Here is a 24,629-nt window from a genome sequence, read left to right as displayed (position 1 = left end):
CCCTTCTCTGGCTTTCGACATTATGGTTTACACTTAGAGCACTCGCGCCGAATTTCGGAGGAGTATATAGCCTAAGGAATCACTCTGTATACATATCTGTCTGTCTGAAAGTCGTCAGGTTCAAATCTTTTGAATGCCTTAAAGTTAATGGATATTAATGATACTTGGTATTATTGTTGCCCACCACCAGGGAATGTGTGGCAAATAATGTTAAAATGTCTGTCGGCAAGTTAACGTCACGAACTTTTTATAGATATACAAAGTCATATCCACCTCAAACATTTTGAATGCATAGAAGGATATTAAGGATGTACTTAGGTCAGGTTTAGGAATTTTTGTCAGATGTTCGGACTCCTTGGTTTTTTTCCTATGGTACAGGGTAAAATATTTTGCCCCATAAAACCCATTTTTCTTTTCATATAAAACTTCAATAGCTCATAAAAGTTCATTTACCAAAATTTAAGCAGGTTCTTTATTTGATTTCATTCGATTTGAGACCCAAATAATACCAATGCAAATATAAGGTAAAAGTCCGAGTCAGCCTTAAAAAGTTTTCTCGCCATTTAAAAAAAAATAAATATCTCGAAAGTTAGCTTCATAACCTATCAATATTTTTAGCTTATTTTGTTCTTCTGACTTATAGTATCAATTTTAAATTCTAGATTTTTTAATTTCACCTAATTAAATCCTTAATGATACGTAGTATTATTGTTGCTCACCACCAGTGTGTGTCGCCAAAAGATTGGATTTCAAATAAAAATAACAATCAGGAGATGTGATATGTACCGCCAATGAGACAAACATCCACCAGAGACCAAATTACGTAGGTGTATTAAAGCAACTAACTTCATAAATTCATTTTAACTTTTGATACACTATCATTTTAACTGTCTACAGTAGAGAAATACCATATCTACTTCGCATAGAATGTATATATAGGTTCAAGTAACAATTTGTTCAAAAAAATAATAAAAAATAAATTTATTCAAAGTCAATCATAACAGTTCTGCAAATCTGACTAGCTCTACATTTATTATGCATGTTCGTGGTAGTATATTTATAGAATGAAAACATGCTTCTTCTAGATTATATGTGTCAGCGCTACTCTACTTCATGAAAGCGTCTTGAAATTCAAACGATTTGATTTCTGTCCAAAATGATGAGTCAAACTTTAGAGCATTTCATATTTTTGTCCCTTCATATCAAAATTACAACATACATTTAGATGCAGAAATCTGCAGAACGAGCAAGTTGATTTCATTGGGAATCACACGGGTATCGCAGTCTGACTATAGATAGCTGCGACTTAATTTATTCTAAAGTTCATCTCTACCATCTTCCTCGCGAATTTTCAAGACAATTTTCCCCGTGTTCTTGTTTTCCTCCATTAACTGATGAGCATTTCCAATCTGTTCGAGCGGAAATATTTTATCAATGATTGGTTTTAGTCTTCCAGATTCAAAATACGGAAGTGCATTCTGTGTGAAGTTTTGAACCAACGATTCTTTGTACTGAAATGGCAAAACAAAACATATTAAAGAAAACCGCTCATACCAAATAAGTAACAGGTTTTATGATTTAAAAAAATTTAATTGATCCAATTAGATAGTGAAACAACTTTTGAGCCACTGATATATACATTTAAAGGCTTCCAAGCTTCACACAAAATGTGATTAGGTCAACGCGTCCGACCAATACAATTACAAAAAGTAGCATTCAATTCTCAATTAAAACATATAGTACATTTTACATAAATTTAATATTACTTATATCAATGTTAATTCCACTTTGGCATTGTTTAACCTCCACAAATGTACAACATGGCTCTAAACACAAAATCGCTGATCAAAGAAAGCAAGAAAGCAATGGAACAATCCGACAGAGCTTCAAATATGAATAAAATCTTGATAATCCTGGAAAGAATAGATGAGCGGCAACAGAAATTGAAGAATAAGCTCACGAAGATAGATGAAATGAATGGTTCGGTTAGTCAAATGTGCAACAAGATCACCGAAATTGAAACATCCTTATTGAATTTAATAAAAAGGAATTCATTAATTGAAAAAAGTGTGGAAGATATCGGAGGGTTGCTTGACACTGTCATTGAGAGGTGTTCGGGCAACAAAAAAGAAATTGAGAATATGAAGAGCAGAAACGAAGAACTTGAAAGGCAAATAGAAAATTACAACCTAAAAGAGCATATCAAACAAATGGATCATAGCCTTCTAGATTTAAGGTGCAGGTCAATGAAAAACAATCTTATTTTCTCTAGGTTAGGTTTTCACCAAATGAAAATTGTGAAGAAAAGCTTCGAAGCTTTATCTACAACGAGCTTGGAATAGAACATTTCCAAGTTCTACGTGGAATTCCTCATCTGTTACGTGTAGCGTAGCAGACTGGAGGGTAATTACTATGCCTCCAGAGAATAGATATATGTAGGACGACACCGATACAAGGGATAAGGTTTCTACTGAACTTTTAAACTATGAATACGGGGGATTAAAAGTGTCTTTTATTAATGTATGTGGCTTAAAATCTAAATTAATTATTCCCGAATTCATTGAAACTATTCAAAATTACGATATTCTAGTATGTATTGAATCAAAAATTGATGAATTTGATATGCTATCTTTGCCCAATGGGTATCTTTCTTTTTCAAAATGTAGAAAAAAAATCAAGAAAAAATCTGGTGGCATCTCAGTCATTTATAGTAAATCAATAGAAAGAAATATCAAGTTCATCAAAACCGACTGTGAATTTGTTCTACGGATTCAACTCAATAATATTTCAAATCAATCAAACATGCTTATCGGATGTGTTTATATACCACCAGAAAATAGCAGATATGCATCAAAAGATGCTTCCGAGGAAAAATAAAGGGAGATGGTAACGCTGAGATGATGAACAGTTGTGTTCATTTATTGGCGATTTTTATGCCAGAACTGGAACCCTTTTGGATTTTGTCGTTCCAGATGAAAATTTGGTAGAGGTTTTAGATGAAAATTGAAACGATGAATTAATCGATTTTTTTATATGATTACCAAAATCTAATTTCATTAAAAATTCCACTAAAAAGATTTTCAGAAGATAAAGTGCGTCCAAATTCTCAGGGTTATAAGGATTATAAATTAGTAAACTTTTGTAAGAGAAATAATTTGTACATTACAGCGGGTAGGACTGGGGCAGATAAGGCTACCACGAATGACAATAGTTTGATTGACTATTTTATAGTTTCGTCAAATCTTTTTTTTAGAATATTGAAGAGTTTGAGGTTATTTTGTTTGATGCATTATTCTCTGATGTACACAACCGCATACATGTCAAACTAATAACAGAGGCCAATATATAATAGTAGAGGAAAAGAGTTCACATAAAAAGACGTCAATAAAATGGATGGAACAGGATAAACACAAATTCATCGAAAATGTAAGAAAGAGCGAGGAAAAAATACTTGATTTGTGTAATGAATTGGAATCCTTCAAAAAAGATGATCATGACATAAACGGAGTTATAACTAGTTTAACAAATTTTTACTCGCAGGCAGCTAAAGATTCTTATGGAACTTTTGTTGATAAAAGTCCGATGAAAAAAGCTCATGGGGTCAAAAAGGGTTATAAACCATGGTTTGGTAAATCATGTAAATTGAAAAGAAAACAATTTCACTCGGCAAAATATATAAATATAATAAACAGAAAAGTATAAATAAGAAAAAGCCACTAAAAAGAGCAAGTAAGGAATATAAAAAAAGAAATAAGCAATTGTTTTTAAAAAATATCAGTTAAAGACAGAAAAGGAGCTTCGTAATATATCAAAAAATAACCCGAAAGAATTTTGGAAAATTTTAAATAGATTTTCTCCGAAACAAAAAAAGGAAAGTTCAATTTCACTAGAAGTAAGGTATGACCATTGAAGAAGCTTAATGGAGGTGAGGTAAATATTGAGGGAGAGTTTCAATTACCTAACCTACTGACGGTCTAATGAGTTTGATGAAATTTTAAATTGGCCTATTACCGACGAAGAAATTATCAAAGTCATTAATACTTTTAAAAATAATAAAGCCGCTGGATATGATGGGATAAGAAACGAGTATATTAAAAATTCAGTGTCTGTATGTTTACCTCTTTACGTCAAGTTGTTCAATTTCGTATTCGACACAGGGACTACACCCGAAATCTGGTCAATAGGAACAATTAATTCCATTTATAAGAATAGGGGAGATCTTAAAGATCCAGACTCGTGTCGAGGTATAACACTGGTATCATGTTTAGGAAAAGTATTTACAGCTATACTAAATAATAGACTAGACAAATTTGCACATGAAATTGAATTACTTTCAAAATGCCAAGCAGGATTTAGGAAAGGTCACTCTACACTTGATAATATATTTAGTTTATATTGTTTGATTCAACTGTATTTACTCTCTGGAAAGCGTTTATTCTGTACATTTGTAGATTTCAAGAAAGCCTTTGGTACTGTGTGGAGGGTAGGGCTGTGGCAAAAGCTTATCTCTAGTAACATTACAAGCAAAATATTTAACTCTATTTACAACCTCTATTCTAATATCAAATCATGTGTTAGACACAACTCAGGTTGTTCAAATTTCTTTCCGTGCGAAGTTGGGTTAGACAAGGTGAAAACTTATCGCCCTTTCTGTTTGCTCTTTTCATTATTGATCTAGACAGCTATTTTATTCAGCATGATATAAAATGTTTAGAAAAGGTAAATGAATACTGTCTAAGTGAACTTGGCATGTATATTAGAATTATTTCATTATTATATGCTGATGATACAATATTACTGGCAGAATCAGCTGACGATTTACAAAGAGTGTTGAATAAGTTTGATGAATACTGTGCTAACTGGAAACTAAATGAAAACATTGATAAGACAAAAGTAATGGTGTTTGAGAAGGCGAAGCGTAAAAGAAATCTGAGATTTATGTTAAGAGGCGAGGAGTTACAGCTCACGGACAGAGTCAGTTATAAATATCTGGGATTATTAATAAGATACAATTGCAATTTTAATCTATCAAAGAAAAAACTGGCTGAACAGTCACAAAAAGCACTGTACGCATTATACTACAAGTTAAGAAATGTAAATATTCCTTCAGATCTGCAATTTCGACTATTTGATTGTATGGTCTCTCCAATTTAACTTTATGGCTCGGGTATATGGGGTCATGAGAATGTTGACATGATTGAAAAGGTGCACTTAAGTTTCCTGAAGAGGGTCTTGAATGTAAGATCAACAACACCAAATTATATGGTCTATGGAGAAACTGGCAGATTCCCGCTAATAATTAATATTAAAACTAAATTACTTTGCTTTTGGTCAAGGTTAGTGCAAAGCGGTAGTAGCAAATTATCCGGGATTTTGTATCAGTTAATGTATAACTTGCATACTTCAGGTCAATACTCATTTAAATGGCTATCTTCTCTGAAACAAATATTAGATGATACAGGATTTTCCTTTGTCTGGAATGCACAGGGTGTTAAAAGTTCGGATATTAAAAAAAGAAATAAAACAGAGATTAGTTGACCAATGCGGACAGCGTCTATTTGCCAATATAACAAACTCGTCAAGAGGTGTGTTTAATGCGTCATTACAAAACTAGTTTTTGTTTAGAGCAATATTTACTCAATCTTAAAGTGACAGATCGTTATATCTACAGTAGATTTAGATGTTCAAATATCAAAATCCCTATTGAAGTTGGTCGGTGGAAAAATACACCAAAAGAGGATCGTATATGCCGTCACTACAATTGGTGACGAATGTCATTATTTGTTTACATGTACCAATGAACAAATTATGTCATTAAGAGGAAAGTATATACCTACATATTACACAAATAATCCTTCCCAATTAAAATTCATAGGTCTATTGTCACACTGTAACGTGCCAGTTCTAACAAAACTGTGCACGTTTTTAAGACACTTAGAAAAGATATTTTCATAATTTGTATCATGTTACAATGTAGTATTTATTTTAAAATAAAATTTTATTCACGTTGCAATTCAAAATATTGCAAAAACATCAACCAAATATTGTATATTTCAATTCTACTGTATGATATCGCTAATTTATTTATTGTTTGTCTTGCTTGCAAATGTATAATTATGTAATTGTTAATGTATAATTGTTATCCTCTTGTAGCACTATACGTATGCCTAAGTTGTAATAAATTGTCTTGTCTTGTCTTGTCTTGGCAAAATTATCTTGAATAAGACGAGTTGTGGGGTTTACGAATCGCCCTGAGTCTAACAAAAGTTGTGAATATATATCACAACGTCTTTCAAAGACCTGGGCTGTCATTTTTTTTTCAACTTTGTTTTTAGTCGAAAAGTTACCAAGAAAATGAATTAGAACAATTTGATTTCATCTCTAGCATGGTAACAAGGTTATCTAAAAACACAAACAAAAAAACTGAAGGATTATCACAAATGATATCTGTAAAATTTAATAAAATGCTTCGCTGGGGCGCAGCTTGATACGACCGCAGAGGTCGAACCCTGAACAGTTGGGGCAAGTATGGACACAACATTCAAGCTTGATACAGCTCTGAATTTGGATTGTTATTAAATATTTGACACAGCATAGGTTTCTGACACAGAAAGAATGTGGTCTAAGAACTTGAATTTTTTTAATTTACCTATTATGGTCCAATGTCCAAAATCAAAATACATGGTTAGATTCAGCATATCAAAGAACCCCATATATTCAATTTTTGTTAAAATCAAACAAAGTTTAATTTAGGACCCCAACTTGGACAAACTTGAAAACTGGGCCCATAATCAATAAAATGCTTCGCTGGGGCGCAGCTTGATACGACCGCAGAGGTCGAACCCTGAACAGTTGGGGCAAGTATGGACACAACATTCAAGCTTGATACAGCTCTGAATTTGGATTGTTATTAAATATTTGACACAGCATAGGTTTCTGACACAGAAAGAATGTGGTCTAAGAACTTGAATTTTTTTAATTTACCTATTATGGTCCAATGTCCAAAATCAAAATACATGGTTAGATTCAGCATATCAAAGAACCCCATATATTCAATTTTTGTTGAAATCAAACAAAGTTTAAATACTGGACCCTATCTTGGACCAACTTGAAAACTGGGCCCATAATCAAAAATCTAAACACATGTTTAGATTCAGCATATCAAAGAACCCCAAGAATTCAATTTTTGTTCAAATCAAATTAAGTTTAATTTTGGACCCTTTGGACCTTAATGTAGACCAATTTAAAAAACAGGACCCAAAATTAAAAATCTAAATACACGGTTAGATTTGGAATATCAAAGAACCCCAATAATTAAATTTTAGATGAAATCAAACAAAGTTTAATTTTGGACCCTTTTGACCTCAATATGAACCAATTTGATAACAGGGTCCACAAATAAAAAATCTAAATACATGGTTAGATTCAGCATATCAAAGAACCCCATATATTCAATTTTTGTTGAAATCGAACAAAGTTTAGTTTTGGACCCCAATTTGGACCAACTTGAAAACTGGGCCAAAAATCAAAAATCTAAATACATGTTTAGATTCAGCATATCAAAGAACCTCATATATTCAATTTTTGCTTAAATCAAACAAAGTTTAATTTTGGACCCTTTGGACCTTAATGTAGACCAATTTGAAAACTGGACCCAAAATTAAAAATCTAAATACACTGTTAGATTTGGCATAACAAATAAATAAATGTGATCAAAGATTTTACAAATCTAATGCGCCATACTGTGCAATTAAAGATTACTTCTTGAAATTTTTCAATATTTGAAATTTGAAAAAAAAATAATATTAGAAGAATAATTCTTTTTAATTTCTGAAATCTGAAATGAGAAAAAATTGACCCCCCACAATTTCTTTTTATCCCCCCCCCCCCTTTTTTCCCCCAAAAAATTCTTTCCCTCAAGATATGGTCATAATCTCAATTCAAATTTCCAATGGAGTTGGCAACCATAATTACCCATTTAAATTTACCATAGTGCTAACTTAATCTATTTTATAATAGAATTAAAAATATAGTGTCAAATCTTTCATATGGATTTTTTTGTAAAAAAAAAAGATGCAGCATTTGCAGATACTTTTACTGGTCTTCCTTTATAAATATGCATTTCTTTAAACATAATTTAAAAGCAGTGTAAGGGAAGTAACCAAAACGTTGTATTTGGATTACCTCCCTTACACTGTTTTAAATTATCATTATTGTTCATTAACCATTACTTTATACATAATTTAAAAGCAGTGTAAGGGAGATAATTTCAATGATGTATTTGATTTATCTCCCTTACACTGCTTTAAATTATGTTTTGTACTAAAGTATTTGTCCATTAACCAGGACAACCTTGTTTTTCCCCCTTTTTTGCCCCTAATTCCTAAACGGTTTGAGCCATAACCCCCCAAAGCAAATCCTAATTATCCCTTTGTGGTTTGGAAACTTGTAGTATAATTTCAGAGAGATCCATACACCGTTCCACAGTTATTGTCTGGAAACTAGAAAATGCTTATTTTTGACCCCTTTTTGGCCCCTAATTCCTTAACTGTTGGTACCATAACCCCCAAAATCAATCCCAACCTTCCTTTTGTGGTATTTAACCTTATGGTCAAATTTCAAAAAGATCCATTCACTTAAACTAAAGTTAGAGTGCGAAAACCAATGTGTCTTCGGACGACGACGCCGGACGACGACGACGACGACGACGACGCCAACGTCATACCAATATACGACCACAAAATATTTTTGCGGTCGTATAAAAATCTAAACACATGTTTAGATTCAGCATATCAAAGAACCCCAAGAATTCAATTTTTGCTAAAATCAAACTAAGTTTAATTTTGGACCCTTTTGACCTTAATGTAGACCAATTTAAAAAACGGAACTTAAAATTAAAAATCTAAATACACGGTTAGATTTGGAATATCAAAGAACCCCAAGAATTCAATTTTTGATGAAATCAAACAAAGTTTAATTTTGGACCCTTTTGACCTCAATATGAACCAATTTGATAGCGGGGCCCACAAATAAAAAATCTAAATTCATGGTTAGATTCAGCATATCAAAGAACCCCATATATTCAATTTTTGTTGAAATCAAAAAAAGTTTAATTTTGGACCCCAACTTGGACCAACTTGAAAACTGGGCCCATAACAAAAATCTAAACACATGTTTAGATTCAGCATATCAAAGAACCCCAAGAATTCAATTTTTGTTAAAATCAAACTAAGTTTAATTTTGGACCCTTTGGACCTCAATGAAGACCAATTTAAAAAACGGGACCCAAATTAAAAATCTAAAAACACGGTTAGATTTGGCATATCAAAGAACCCCAATAATTCAATTTTTGATGAAATCAAACAAAGTTTAATTTTGGACCCTTTTGACCATAATTTGAACCAATTTGATAGCCTACAAATAAAAAATCTAAATACATGGTTAGATTCAGCATATCAAAGAACCTCATATATTCAATTTTTGTTGAAATCAAACAAAGTTTAATTTTGGACCCTAATTTGGACTAACTTGAAAACTGGGCCCATAATCAAAAATTCTAAATACATGTTTAGATTCAGCATATCAAAGAACCCCATATATTCAATTTTTGTTGAAATCAAACAAAGTTTAAATACTGGACCCTATCTTGGAACAACTTGAAAACTGGGCCCATAATCAAAAATCTAAACACATGTTTAGATTCAGCATATCAAAGAACCCCAAGAATTCAATTTTTGTTAAAATCAAACTAAGTTTAATTTTGGACCCTTTGGACCTTAATGTAGACCAATTTAAAAAACAGGACCCAAAATTAAAAATCTAAATACACAGTTAGATTTGGAATATCAAAGAACCCCAATAATTCAATTTTAGATGAAATCAAACAAAGTTTAATTTTGGACCCTTTTGACCTCAATATGAACCAATTTGATAACAGGGTCCACAAATAAAAAATCTAAATACATGGTTAGATTCAGCATATCAAAGAACCCCATATATTCAATTTTTGTTGAAATCAAACAAAGTTTAATTTTGGACCCCAATTTGGACCAACTTGAAAACTGGGCCAAAAATCAAAAATCTAAATACATGTTTAGATTCAGCATATCAAAGAACCTCATATATTCAATTTTTGCTAAAATCAAACAAAGTTTAATTTTGGACCCTTTGGACCTTAATGTAGACCAATTTGAAAACTGGACCCAAAATTTAAAATCTAAATACACTGTTAGAATCGGCATAACAAATAAATAAATGTGATCAAAGATTTTACAAATCTAATGCGCCATACTGTGCAATTAAAGATTACTTCTTGAAATTTTTCAATATTTGAAATTTGAAAAAAAAATAATATTTGAAGAATAATTCTTTTTAATTTCTGAAATCTGAAATGAGAAAAAATTGACCCCCCACAATTTCTTTTTATCCCCCCCCCCCTTTTTTTCCCCCAAAAAATTCTTTCCCTCAAGATATGGTCATAATCTAAATTCAAATTTCCAATGGAGTTGACAACCATAATTACCCATTTAAATTTACCATAGTGCTAACTTAATCTATTTTATAATAGAATTAAAAATATAGTGTCAAATCTTTCATATGGATTTTTTTGTAAAAAACAAAGATGCAACATTTGCAGATATTTTTACTGGTCTTCCTTTATAAATATGCATTTCTTTAAACATAATTTAAAAGCAGTGTAAGGGAAGTAACCAAAACGTTGTATTTGGATTACCTCCCTTACACTGTTTTAAATTATCTTTATTGTTCATTAACCATTACTTTATACATAATTTAAAAGCAGTGTAAGGGAGATAATTTCAATGATGAATTTGATTTATCTCCCTTACACTGCTTTAAATTATGTTTTGTACTAAAGTATTTGTCCATTAACCAGGACAACCTTGTTTTTCCCCCTTTTTTGCCCCTAATTCCTAAACGGTTTGAGCCATAACCCCCCAAAGCAAATCCTAACAATCCCTTTGTGGTATGGAAACTTGTAGTATAATTTCGGAGAGATCCATACACCGTTCCACAGTTATTGTCTGGAAACTAGAAAATGCTTATTTTTGGCCCCTTTTTGGCCCCTAATTCCTTAACTGTTGGTACAATAACCCCCAAAATCAATCCCAACCTTCCTTTTGTGGTCTTTAACCTTATGGTCAAATTTCAAAAAGATCCATTCACTTAAACTAAAGTAAGAGTGCGAAAACCAATGTGTCTTCGGACGACGACGCCGGACGACGACGACGACGACGACGACGACGACGCCAACGTCATACCAATATACGACCACAAAATTTTTTTGCGGTCGTATAAAAAACGCATATCAATTTAGAGCCTTCATAAATTAATTGATTGAGATTTTAGAAAAGTAGTCTGGTACTCACCTCTATTGGACGTACACGTAAAGTTGTACCAGTAATAGTTATTCTTTTCCTCAACAGTTTACTCAATAGATCAGCGTTTATTTTCCCGCCACCTTTTAAAATTAAAAGTATTTATGATAAAGAATATAGGTTGTTACGATCATGCGCAAGTGTTCATTTGTAATCTGTGGATATTACGTATTGCAAATCAACTCTTCGTTTAAAAATTGAAGATCTAAAAAGTGGACGTATTATATATAAAAATGGCATCGGTATTAAAATTATATATGGTTGATTGATTTATTGATTGATTTTTGTAAAACGTCTGGTTGCAAATATGTCATGCATTTCAGGACGATAGCAAAAAACAATTAATCCAGTAGATAAGTTTACAAAGTAAGTCCACGTGGATGAAGTATGAACTGACATTGGAGAAAGATGATTTTGTATAGAAGCAGAATTTCTTTCTTGCGACAGACCACCTAAGGATTTTACTGCCGGACAGGAGAAGTCGTCCAGATGACATTAATTTATACACCAGGAAACTCTTGTTTTTTTAAGTAATGGTCTACAAATTTGAACTGTGTATGGTATGAAACCAATCTCTCACACTTGTTGTCATCAATTATGTGTAAATTGCTGAAATTGTTTCCATGTATTGGAATCCCGATACTGTAAGAAGACATTTACACAATGTAGGTAAAAAAGAAGGAACTAAAGATATATTTTTAAATACATGCAAGTGCAGTTTAAAATTAGGATCTCTAAAATAATCTATTCCATTGATTATGATTTGTGGCTTGTTTTCAGAACTTCGACATCAACAGTGATCTGAATGTATTTACTGTAAATCGGTGGCGATGTATTAACTTGCTAACCGTTTTGGAGAAGAAACTATGAATGTTATTGCTCGTTTGCATGTTTTCATCTTAGGTTCAAAGCATACGTACCCAATAAGCCATAAACAACCCAGGTACCATCATTTGCTATGGACTCGATGTTTTGATTGTAGAAAGATTCACCGATACAGTCTAATATCAGGTTCACTCCAACATCTTAAAAATACATATCAAAGTACGGTAATACTGTGTACTCATAGATCATATTCATTTAATAACGTACCAAATTAACTGTGTTTGATGCACATTTCTGTTACGTTTCATTTATTGTGAAGGCCAAAGATGTATAAACAAGGGGATCAGTGTCTCTAAAAGGGGCCTTAATAATATCCAGTAAACGTCCATGTCATCTTTTTTAATTTAAAAAAATAAATTGAGAAGACCTCATCCCAGTAAGTCCATGGGATATCCTCGATGCATTGTCTCATTCCAGTAAGTCCATTGGATATCCTCGATGCAGTATCTCATTCCAGTAAGTCCATGGGGTATCCTCGATGCAGTAATGAAAAAAAATCACAAATCTGCTAGCAAATTTTCAGAATAGTAACATACAATGTAATGATTTGCAACTCCTTGCTACTAGACTTTATCGAATCTTCCACCACAATGTATACGCCCGATCCGAATGAGCCAATAGTTGTATAGACTTGCATACATATGAAATTACAATTACATGCCGAAATGTTTGATTTAAGCATATTCAATATATCTCGTATATCGTGAACACACAGGACTTAGTTCCCGGATTTCATTCATAACATTTACATTATTAACCTATTACAAAACTTTAATTTTTCAATTTAGGTCTGACCGACAGAAGTTTTATGACACTAAAACAAACTTAAGCAAAAATCGCGAAGCTTATTTTCCAGTTAAATTTCTACATTGCACTGTAGCATAGAAAAAATAAATGCCAAGTAGTTCATGTGCATGAGACAATAATATATTTTGCTGCATTTCATATCTAAAAGTATTAGAGTTATTCTAGTAGAAAGACTATAAAATTCATTAATTTCTATAGCCAGTCACATGTTAAGAGTTGTTCAAGGTTTGAAAAAAGTCCTCGTATTGTTTCATAAAAAAATCAATTTCACATGTTTAAATACGCTTTTATAATTGTATATGAAAATAAGGATATGTGGTATGATAGCCAATGAGACAACTATCTATTATCTCTCATACGGCCTTCACCAATGAGAAAAACCCATACCGTATAGTCGGCTATAAAAGGTCCCGACATGAAAAATATGAAACAACCCAAGTGAGAAAACTAACGGCCTAATTTATAACAAAACAATTTACGAAAAACAAATATGACAGACTGAACAAACGACAACCACTGAATTACAGGCTCCTGACTTGGGACAGGCACATAAAGAATGTGGCGGGGTTAAACATGTTTGAAGGCGCGAACCCTCCCCTAACCCGAGACAGTGGTGTAATAGTACAACATAAGAACAAACTATAAAAATCAGTTGAAAAGGGATTAACTCATCAGATCGATACAAAGCAGAAAACATCTAACGAAAGCATAGACCGGACGTGGCAGCGTATCTATACATCCCACAACAAAAAAGACCCTAAGTAAAGATCTTAGAGTACTCGAAGTTACTGACAGTTATTTTTTTCAAAGCCAATAACATAAACAAATCATGTATCTAAGACAAATGTGTTCATATCAAAATTTATAGTACCTTTTGTGTATTGCTTCACACCTAGACTGAAGTCTCCTTCTTTGTAATTGAACCCTGCAACTGCTCCAAGGGACTTTGCCATATCTATTTTCTCGATTGATCCTGCTGTTACTAGAGGTTTGGCCTTTGCCAGAACAGATAACTGTGTCGCTGCAGTACCAACACCACTTCCGCCAGCGTGTATTAACACGGTATCACCAGCTTTAACTCCACCTACAAAAAGGAAAGAATATACCAGGGGTCAATAAAAAACCCATAGTCGAAGAAAAAACAGACAACACAATGACCATAAATAAAAGGACGAAAAGACAAACTAGTTCATAAAAATATTCACATAAAACTTAAGATTAAGCAACACGAATCACACGAAAATCCGCAAGTAAACTCATGTGTTCTGAAAGGCTAAGCAGTTCCTGCTACACTAGTGGCATCAGTTGTTTAACATATGACAGGTAAAAAGTCGCATTCGGTGATGTCATAATCGAGGGAAAAGAGGGGCTGTGGTCACGACAATTTGAACATAACTACCCGTAGTCATCTGTGACATAGATATTGAAATTCCATAGCGGTCAACCAAACCATGTTGGCGTATAATTTTTGAAGGAATGACTTCAACTTAACCATTACATTCTTGTATATTAAAACAGCAACTCTCTATCAAGGAAATCATGATAGGAAACACATGCAATCTATAGAATATCGTATCAACTGGGAGATATATACTCTTGTTGCAGGCGCTGTTGAGGAATACAAAATGATATTTTACATTTCTTGTTCTAAATGTATTCACTTTTCATTACCAAATTAAAAGCTTCTATCGACATATACACAAACTATCCATTTCCATCTTCGGTTATAAAAAAAGAGTTGCTCTGTTGGTTGTTTTTTCGTTTCAATTATCCATAACCTATTGTTGATTTATTTGTTCATGTATGCCTTGACTTATTCTGGATACTTATTATTCCTTTTCCTGGACCGCCTTGGTGGGCTCGTAAATGGCGCTAGCCTTGAGAGTGGGGGTCGTGGGGTCAATATAGTACAAAGCAAGACTCATATGCATTACACATTATGCAACATGTTCTAGTCGAGAATGTGCCTTTAATTTGCCACTGGACAGCCATCCATCTTTTTTCCTTTATTTTTCTTTTTTTTAAGTATATATAAAAAACAAGTTCACCTAATGTTCGAGTTATGTCATTTGTGATAGATGGATATAAATGTTCAAAATATATATTTCGGTTAGGAAGACTATGAAATATTAGCAATTAAATTTGCACAGTCTTGCATTTGTCTGTTCGTCTTATTTTGCTATTTCAAAACATGAAATACGTAAACCTACCCACTGTATGAAGTAATTGGTAAGCCGTTAACCAGACTTCCGGTATTGCAGCTGCTATGGTGAAAGACATCTTCTTTGGAATGGGCATTAAACACTCTTCTCGACAAGCGACAAATTCGGCATTACCACCCCCTGCTAATAGGGCCATGACACGATCTCCTATGTTCCATTTTTTTGAACAGTCTGGTCCAAGTTTGTCAACAGTCCCTACAGCCTCTAGACCAAGGATATCGCTTTCTCCAGCTGGTGGTGGATAAGCTCCTTTCCGCTGAAATAATAAACACTGATTTGATTGCTTTCGATTTTTGAAGGTCAAGATGTCCTTATTTTGACATTCAAGGTTGTTGGGGGTATGAATGATTCGAAATGTTGAGTTTACTTCAATAAGACAGTAAAAAATGTTGTACGATTAAATAAATATAAAAATAAGGAGATGTGGTATGATTGCCAATGAGACAACTATCCACCAGAGTTTAAATGAAGTGGAATGTTCATCAATATAAAAATAACTTTAACTGCCTTTTTAACGAAAATGCATATAATAAAGTGTAAAAATATTTTAAAACTATACTTTCAAAAAACCCACCTAAATTCTCAGTGTGCAAGCCCTGAATCAATAATTTTCAAACCTTATTATTTTTTTAAAATCCTGTCTGACTACTGAGCTAATGATATAATGTATTTGTATCATTTGGTGATTGAAAAATTTGCCATAAGAGTTGTCCTCCTTTACCAGATAAAAAAATTAGACACCAAGGGGGAACTCAAAAACATAGTTTATAGTAAAAATGCACCCCAGAAAGAAAAAAAATACGAAATGAAAACAGTCTACAATACAATTCAAAGAAGAATAAAATAAGGCAAAAGAAGCAGGAATCCCATAAAAAACAATTTTGACGGTTGTCCGTCAACGTATAAGTCCTCCAGATAATTGATTCAAACCCTAGTTTTGATTAGGGCAAGATAACTTGGTTTAGTCCTAGTGCCTAGATTCCTTATTCCACAGCCACCAACAACAAATTGCATGTTCCTAAAATAAAATGTCAATGAACTTAATGTATAAGAGAGCACTCTGAGTGAACAAAAGTTATTTCATATTTGGACGTTCTAATTTTCTTGTATTTCCTTGATTGGTGAAAACAGAAGCTTTTTGTACTGAATTATGAGGATCATGAGTTCAGATTATTTTGTGAATTTATTTACTAACCTGTAAAGTGTCGGCTCTGTTTATTGCAGAAGCGTAAACTTTTATTAAAATCTCCTTTTTCCTAAGGACTGGAATTGGAACCTCACCAATCTTCATCTTTTCCGGACCACCAGTTTGAAACTGTACTGCTCTCATAGTCCCTGCCATCTGAGAAAGCTGAAATATTTCTTTGTTGAAGTAGATCAGTCGTAACCTAATTTTTAATTTCCGTGTTTAGATAACGCATAAAATGCAGTATTATTACTGATTTCAAAGATATGAATACTTGTTATTAAATTAAAATAATTTTACTGTGTGTACTGGATATATTGAACTTTAAAATTATATGATTTCCGGCACAAGGAATATGCACTTAGTCTGGTGCATTTCTTCTTGTCACTAGTGCTTTTATCCTAGTCGAGGAAATTTAGCCTCAAGGAAAAATATGTCTTAGAGTTTTACACTTCACGTTTCTAAAAAATGGAATGAGTACATTCCTGAAAAACACCCCTTTTTCATCTCTAAAAATGGTAAGCTATCATAGTTATTCCTTTCAAAGACTGTCATTAATGGAACAAGTATTAAACGTATGCGCATACAGTTACATATTAATCAAATTAATCAAAGCAGTACAGTTCCAGTTAATATCATATAGCATGGCAAAAATTAAAATAAACTTACATGCACTGTTCTAATGACTATGCAGAAATTCAAGATCTTTAGAATATTCGACATGAGATAACACGTCCTAATTCATGACACGTAAACAATAACTAAGGGAAGTAAGTCTGACCCGCCTATTAAAGTAGTTTTAAAAAAATTCAAATTATTATCAAACTTTAATTTATATAAATCGATTAATAATAATACAAATAAAATGGATAATTTACCAATTTATATTAAAAAAAAAAGAACGAGCAACATGATAAAAACATGACATAAAAAATACGTAACAGGCCCCCTCCTCAGAATCAAATTGTTACATCCTGGTGGGGTTGAAAATATTTCTTACTTTAAGTAAAATAGTACATTTTGTGTTAAGGGACTTATCACTTTTTACCTGGGGGAAATGGGGGGGGGGGGGGGGGGGGGTCATTTTGAAATCAAACATATAAATTTTTCTTGATCCCCCTATGATATTTCACTATTTTTATTTTATCCCCCTCTTAAAAACATTTTTAAAAAAATGTGATCCCTCCTCATTTAAACATGCCAAAATTTTAACATGCAAATCACTTACCTTGGACATACATGATATGTAGGATATACTTGAAGATTCAAAAGTTCACAAATGTTTCATTAGAGATAAAATTGATCCCCCCACTTTGAAGTAATAAAAAAATTTGAACCCTCCCTTTTCCACTTACAGAAAAAAAACTTGATCCCCCCTACATTTTGACCAGCCCCCCTCCCAGGTAAAAAATGACAAGTCCCTAATGTTAACATTCTTTATATCAAAAAAGGTTGGCATATGCCTGCACTAACCTTTGGGGATCCAATGCATGTACTCTATACTAAACTAACGGGACGACCTTTAGATTTTTTAGGGGGGTGGGGGTGGGGGGGGGGCGGGGGGGGGGGGGGGGCAGGAGGATTTTGAAAATTAATACCCTGGCCTGGTAAAAACGGAAAACAAATGATCTTGTCTTGAAATATCTTGCAACACAAAACGCAGAAAATAAGATGTTTTAACAAAAATAGATAACTTAGGGGAACAACCCTATGTTTGCACTAGGGCTTGTAGATGGTAATAACCGAAATAACTCCGAAATAGTGTTGACGTCGCTACGTTAAACTTGCAGACAAGTCAGCGTCGCGTCACTGTTCAGTCGAAGTTTGGGTAATAACCCTATTATCACCCTCTAAATATGACGTCAACAACATAATAGCCACGATCTCAAGTAATTTTTTTTTACGCAGACACAATTAAGTGGATTTTTCAAACGTCAGATGAGTGTAAAGCTATGTCCAGTTTTGCATGTGTTATAAAACAGAAGATAAATGGCATTTATCAAAACAAAAGATTAAAGCTGTTACTAACGTTTTCAAGCGGTGAAAAAACATACACAGGCTACCTATTAATCTAATAACAGCCCATACCTGTCTGACGTCATGTGATCGGGCTTTGTAAAAGAACAACTTTTCACAGCTATAATTACTATTTATTAACGAGACATTGGTCCCATATGCCTCCATTGCGCTAAGGCATTGGGTCTGAGATCATTTCCTTAACTATTTCATTTGGCAGTTTTTACCGAGTTTTGAATACATTGTCTATTTATTTTTTTTGCTTTCCCCCCACCCCATTTAAAAAAAAACTAGGCCAAGCTATGCCCCTCTGTTTTCTACAACCGCTAGTTGTTTATGCTTACATTTACAGAAAATTAATGATTTATTATATGGAATAAGTGTAAAATAACACTAAATAAATATACGTCCGAAGCGCTGTTCTGGATTTACCATCTACAAGAATGCTCAAAGCCGAATATTTGAAAGCCAAGCTAGGATGTATAAGAACCGAAACAGGTGAAAAGCTATACAAAAAAAAAAAGACATACAAATAATAGCCAAATCCATCTCAGGTCATCTAAGGTCAACTTTGCCTTAGGGAGTTAAAACCTTGTTTTTTTTTATAATTTCTGATTTATAACGGACAATTTAAGAAAGATATGTTATTTATCACGTCTGGCATCTGAAGGATACTGTCTATTTTAAAAATTGATGAAAATTAATCCATAAAATACATCTTTAATAATTTAACTTTAGTGATATAGTTTTTAATCAGCATATGATAGTCTTATCTAGCTCAGTTCTAAAACATTCAAGTACAATTTTGTTCCCTCCAGAAAAGTTGGTTTCATTACCTCAAACGGTGTCTAAGTATTGAAGATTGCCTATCAATGATTTTATTCGTTGCAATGCTATTTAATTCATCCCTAGAAGTATTTGAATGGCATGTGTCTTACCTTTGCAACGGCATTTCATCATAAGTCTACAGTTCCATATTATTTTCTCTGTGAGAATGAGGCTCTGGATGGGGTTTCCCGAATAGAGAATAATGGACAAACAGTGCAGAATAAAGGGGAAAAAAATAAAGAATAGTGAAAAAAATAGAATAAAGAATAATGGGGTGCTAAAATACAAAGAATAGAGAACAATGGACAAAACAAATAAAGAATAAAGAAAAATGGTCTAAAAATTAAAGAATTAAGAAATGAAGAACCCCACATCCAGACCTTCTGTAATAGACGTTATCAAAATAAAACAAAATAGTTTTTCATCTAAAACTACTTGGAATACTGTTTTGGTCTTGTAAAGAGATTGTTCGATTTTGAATATGGGTAATCTAAGTTGTCTTAAAGGGGTGCACTGATAGACGCCAAATCGTCAAAAAATGTCTGAACTGTCATTTTTATTCATCTGGATCATCTTTATAGAGCAAACAAGGAACACACAAAGAAATACACAACCAAGGGATTTAACAATGTACTTAGAATTAGATCTCCGCACTCGCTCACTTTGTTTATGTTTGGTCGTGCACCAATTGAATTGGTGACTTTATGGATGCCAATCGATTGTATAGTAAACTTGGCAAGTGACGATCCATGCAGTCAGTAAAATTTTCCGACACTTAAATTAAGAGTTTTAATTAAATTTCTACTTGAGGAACAACCGTTTAAATTCAGAAAGTTGAATTTGTCATAAAATTTAGAGGCCGTAGTGTTTTCTGAAAGTTATTTTCGTATTTTCTCTAAGAAAACAGAAGTAACCATAAAAATTTATGCAAATTCAGATATCTTTGCATATAAGCAATATTATTAAGCTATTGATATTATCAATCCAGGATTCATAAATTCTGCTTAACATAATCATGACACCATATAAAATTATGCATCTTGCTATTACATTTATTGGACTGTTAATGACGTCTTTACACTAAATCCATTGGATGTAGGATGTGTATTGATTGTTTTTTTAATCTTAGATACATGATTTTTTTATTACTAGTAGTTGTTATTGGCTTTGAACTAGCTTTCAATAACTGTGAGTACTCTAAGATCTGTACTTTGTTTCTTTTGTTTTTTATTGTTTTTTTTTGTGTGCTTTGTATCGATCTGATGAGTTAAGCCTTTTCAACTGATTTTTATAGTGTGTGCTTATGTTGCACTGTTACACCACTGTCCCAGATTGGGGAGGGTTTGACCCCAGCAAACATGTTTAACCCCGCCACATTCTTAATGTGCCTATCCAAAGTCAGGAGCCTGTAAATCAGTGGTTGCCGTTTGTTGCTTATATCTTATTTGTTTTTCGTTTATTGTTTTGTACATAAATCAGGCCGTTAGTTTTTCGTTTGAATTGTTTAACATTTGTCATTTTATAGCCTTTTGTAGCTTAATACGCAGTATGGGTTTTGCTCATTGTTGAAAGCCGTATACTGTTACATGAAGTTGTTCACTTCTACGTTATTTGGTCTCTGGTGTTGAGTTGTGGCATTTGCAATCATATCACCACATCTTATTTTTATATTGGCACCGAGGAGAGTGGACACCACACCGGCATATAAGTATAACTGTTCTTAAATCATTTCAGTGTTTAAACATGCTTATTTTATGTTTAAACATGCTTTTTTATGTTTAAATGGATTTAATAAGCAATCAACCCCTCGTTGTATTAATGCACAATTTTTTTTAATATAAACATTTTGACAGCATGACTTAAAATTGAAAAAGGCATTTGTGATTGGATATATCACACCAGTGTATGTAATGTGCGAATCCTGAAATGTCATTTTCACTGTATCCGTGATGAATTTCTGATGTAGAATGATAAATAAACAGACGACAAATTCATGATTTTTGAATAAAATAACAGATAATATATAATGTGTACTGTTTTTATAAATTCATGATATTGGTATGAGATGCGGACGAGTTTTCATCGCGCCTACAGCCATCCAGGTGCAAAATTGATACACAAATAGATAAATGTTAAGAAAAGTTCACGAACAGAGCGTGCAAGAGATTTCAAAGTAGCAGTTAAGTTTCATTTGTAGAAAAATGTACCTTTTAACATGATTATGAATGTTGTATAACTTAAAACAGGTTTTGTTATTCAGCTTGTTGATATTGAATCAAATTCCACTATGTTGTTTTCGTTATGCGATTCATGTTTACTGTCGAATAATGATACTAGACTTTCATTTTCACTGTAGGGCGATTCATTCTATTGTATATGCGATGCATTTTCACAGAAGGAAATTAATTAATTTTCATTATATAAAGTCTTAATTCAGCCGACTCTCTAACAAAATTTATGAAGTCAGAAGGATTGATTATATATGCATACTTAGTGAGTGAAAGTCTGAGGTAATATATCAATAAATTCCCCAAAAATGGCATTTATTGTTAATATAGTCAAATCTATTTTCTCTAATAATTTGTCCAGATCCAGATCTATATGTAGGATAAAATTTATCCTTCCCTATGATACGCCATCATTGAATACATATATTTTGGAAAGTTAAGCCAATCCACGTCACAGAAAAAAGCAAAGTTTCTGTTTCGGTCTAAATCTACATCGCATACTAATAAATTAAACATTATGAGAGCTTTTTTCCTAATGCTTGTAGTTTAAAGGTGTAGTTGGCTTGCTTGCTTTGTTTGTATAAATGTTTGCTTAAGCATTATAATTAAGATTGAGCAAACATTTATACAAACAAAGCAAGCAAGTCAACCAAACCTTTAAACTACAAGCATTAGGAAAAGAGCTCTAATGGATGCATTTTAGATAATAAAGAGCATTCACAAAACGATCTTCATTTCACGATTAAATGAGTGGATACGTTTTCATCTTGTACAATCAACTGACGCTTTGATGACTAGATAAGTGATATTTATCGTGCCATTGTGTATACATCTAATACAGTGAAGAATGTTCGAGCAACAGTCGAGTCACTTTAATTTATGTTTGAATTTCTTATAAGTTGGTGTTACAAATAATAAAATACGCAGTTGTAAGAATACATGGAAATATTGAAAACAGTTTGTTATTACATGTTTAAATGGTTCTATACCACGTGGTATAACCACCGTACAGTTGATTCCGGACGTTAATAGCTACATCGCGAAGCGATATTGGTAGATATACCGGTACCGTTCTTAGATATAAGAAGATGTGGTATGAGTGCCAATGAGACAACTCTCCATCCAAGTCACAATTTGTAAAAGTATACCATTATAGGTCATTATATTTTCACCAAAGACTAATTGACGTAATGTTCAGTTAAGTATTCAATATTTATGAAAACAAAGTTTACTGCTCCTGGCAGCATTGTATATCATTTATATTACATAAACACCAACACCATGTCACTATTTTAAATAGACAGGTCTGTGAGTTACTTGAAAACATCGCGAAACAAACACTCTGTGTAACTCAAACTTGCCTTAATCTACAAATAGAGCATAGTTGGTTGGCTCTTACACTAAATGCGACCGTGTATTTTGTGATTTGTTGTTGTTAAAAATACATAATGCGAATGAGAAACCCGTTGTTTTAATTATTTTTGAAGACATTTACTTGCAAAATTGACTTCACAATTTTGGCACTGTACGATTCATTCACATTGTAGTTTGTTTACTTTCTTTAGCACCGTTCGTTGTACATTATTGTACTGTTCGTTGTGAAAAAGCCTATCAATAGGGTAGACATACGTATGACATTCATGAATGTTCTGCTCCAGTAAATTTTCGGATCCATGACAAGCTTATAGCAAACTCACCAACAATGTTTGAATATACATGATATGAACGTGGTTATACCCTTGTATATTCAAGTAAGCATCTACGACTATCATCAATATTAAAGTAATTTAAAAACTATTTTCAGTTGTTGCATGTCGATTACATATTAATAAAAACAATTGAAAATTCATCGCACCTCCAAAAATTCCACATCAGAAATGATTGCACTTACAGTGATAATTCATCGCATCTATAGTTAAAATGAATCTCATTCAGTAATCAATATTATGGATTCTGCTGCTTTAATTACACTTTTTTGGAATTAAATCCTGTTGTTATACATTAAAAAGTTATATTCTAATGAAATTGTGTTAAAACATACATTCAAATCAATTATTTTGTATTTTCAAAAAGTAAACAAACGCTGTTTTCCCCATCATCCTTTATTCTACAATAGATATACTCGCATACAACAGTGAAAATGAACTAACTGGATTCGCACTTTATATACACTGTCACACTATTAGCCGCAGATTGCGTCATAAAAAAAAAATTGCGCTTTTGAATCTGTTATATAAATAATTGAAGTGAACAAAGGTGAAATACTTATATAGCATTAGGCTATTTACAAATTACAACTACTGATGATGTTTACTAATAGACTTTTTCATCAACTCTCGTTACCGACTAATGACACCTACAGTTTACAGGTAAAATGAAGGGGTCTTCTCCAAATTAACAATCATTCATGAATAGTATTACGTTTACACATTTGATTTATCGTTTTTCACTATTTTGACGAAAAAACATTTTAAACAAATATGAATTATATCTCTCTCTCTCTTTTGTATAACATTCTTATTACTTGTATTCAAACGACATTTTACGTTGAATTTATTAAACCTTCAAGTAAATAATTACTGCAATCAATTCACATCGTAATCTGCCTTTTTTTCTTCTTAAATTTTATGATTATGTGAGTGTTTAGATAAGCGAGTCTGTCAACGCAGATTGTTCCACATACCAATAGCGATTAATTCGTTTTTGTAATGCTATTTATGAAATTTGCGGAAGGAACATTGTAACAGGACTGCCGTACGTCCGCTAGAGTTTGTGTTTCTCAACCGATCTTCACGTCACTCGTTGAACACATTCAATTTTGGGAGGGGTAAAAGCCTATTGGTCTAAAGGTCAAAGGAAAAGGCCACATCGCTTGTAGATACCATGTTAAAGTTGTGATGTTTCCTTAATGAACTGGAAACATTAACGGCACCATTTTTACTGCGCCACATGCACATTTTGACAATTAATGTCTCTTCAGTGATGCGTATGGTATTCATATCTCAACAGAGCTTGTTGTCATTGCAATGTCTTTTGGACAGTGCCGAGCTGATTGACCGTT

General features: G+C 32.8%; 1 protein-coding gene across 3 annotated transcripts in view; it reads right to left on the bottom strand.

Annotated features, from left to right (window-relative positions):
* Positions 1–966: 966 nt before the first annotated feature.
* The window catches only part of LOC127736513 (quinone oxidoreductase PIG3-like), a 39,171-nt gene continuing 15,508 nt past the window's right edge, over positions 967–24,629 (bottom strand). Inside the window, exons 1-7 of one of the 3 annotated variants that reach the window (XM_052247080.1) lie at positions 17,166–17,262; positions 16,506–16,661; positions 15,299–15,566; positions 13,960–14,172; positions 12,317–12,421; positions 11,388–11,479; positions 967–1,511 (exon numbers count right to left, since the gene is read on the bottom strand). In XM_052247080.1, coding sequence (XP_052103040.1) covers positions 1,317–1,511; positions 11,388–11,479; positions 12,317–12,421; positions 13,960–14,172; positions 15,299–15,566; positions 16,506–16,661; positions 17,166–17,219 — 1,083 coding nt within the window. In that variant the 5' untranslated portion in view covers positions 17,220–17,262 and the 3' untranslated portion in view covers positions 967–1,316. Of the gene's footprint in view, positions 1,512–11,387; positions 11,480–12,316; positions 12,422–13,959; positions 14,173–15,298; positions 15,567–16,505; positions 16,699–17,165; positions 17,263–24,629 lie in introns of those variants that run through there. The other 2 variants (XM_052247081.1, XM_052247079.1) reach the window with 2 other exon arrangements.

Source organism: Mytilus californianus, unplaced genomic scaffold (genome assembly GCF_021869535.1).
Source record: "Mytilus californianus isolate M0D057914Y unplaced genomic scaffold, xbMytCali1.0.p SCAF_31, whole genome shotgun sequence".
Taxonomy (NCBI): domain Eukaryota; kingdom Metazoa; phylum Mollusca; class Bivalvia; order Mytilida; family Mytilidae; genus Mytilus; species Mytilus californianus.
The sequence above is the reverse complement of the archived record's forward strand: the minus strand, read 5'-3'. Positions and strand labels throughout refer to the sequence as shown.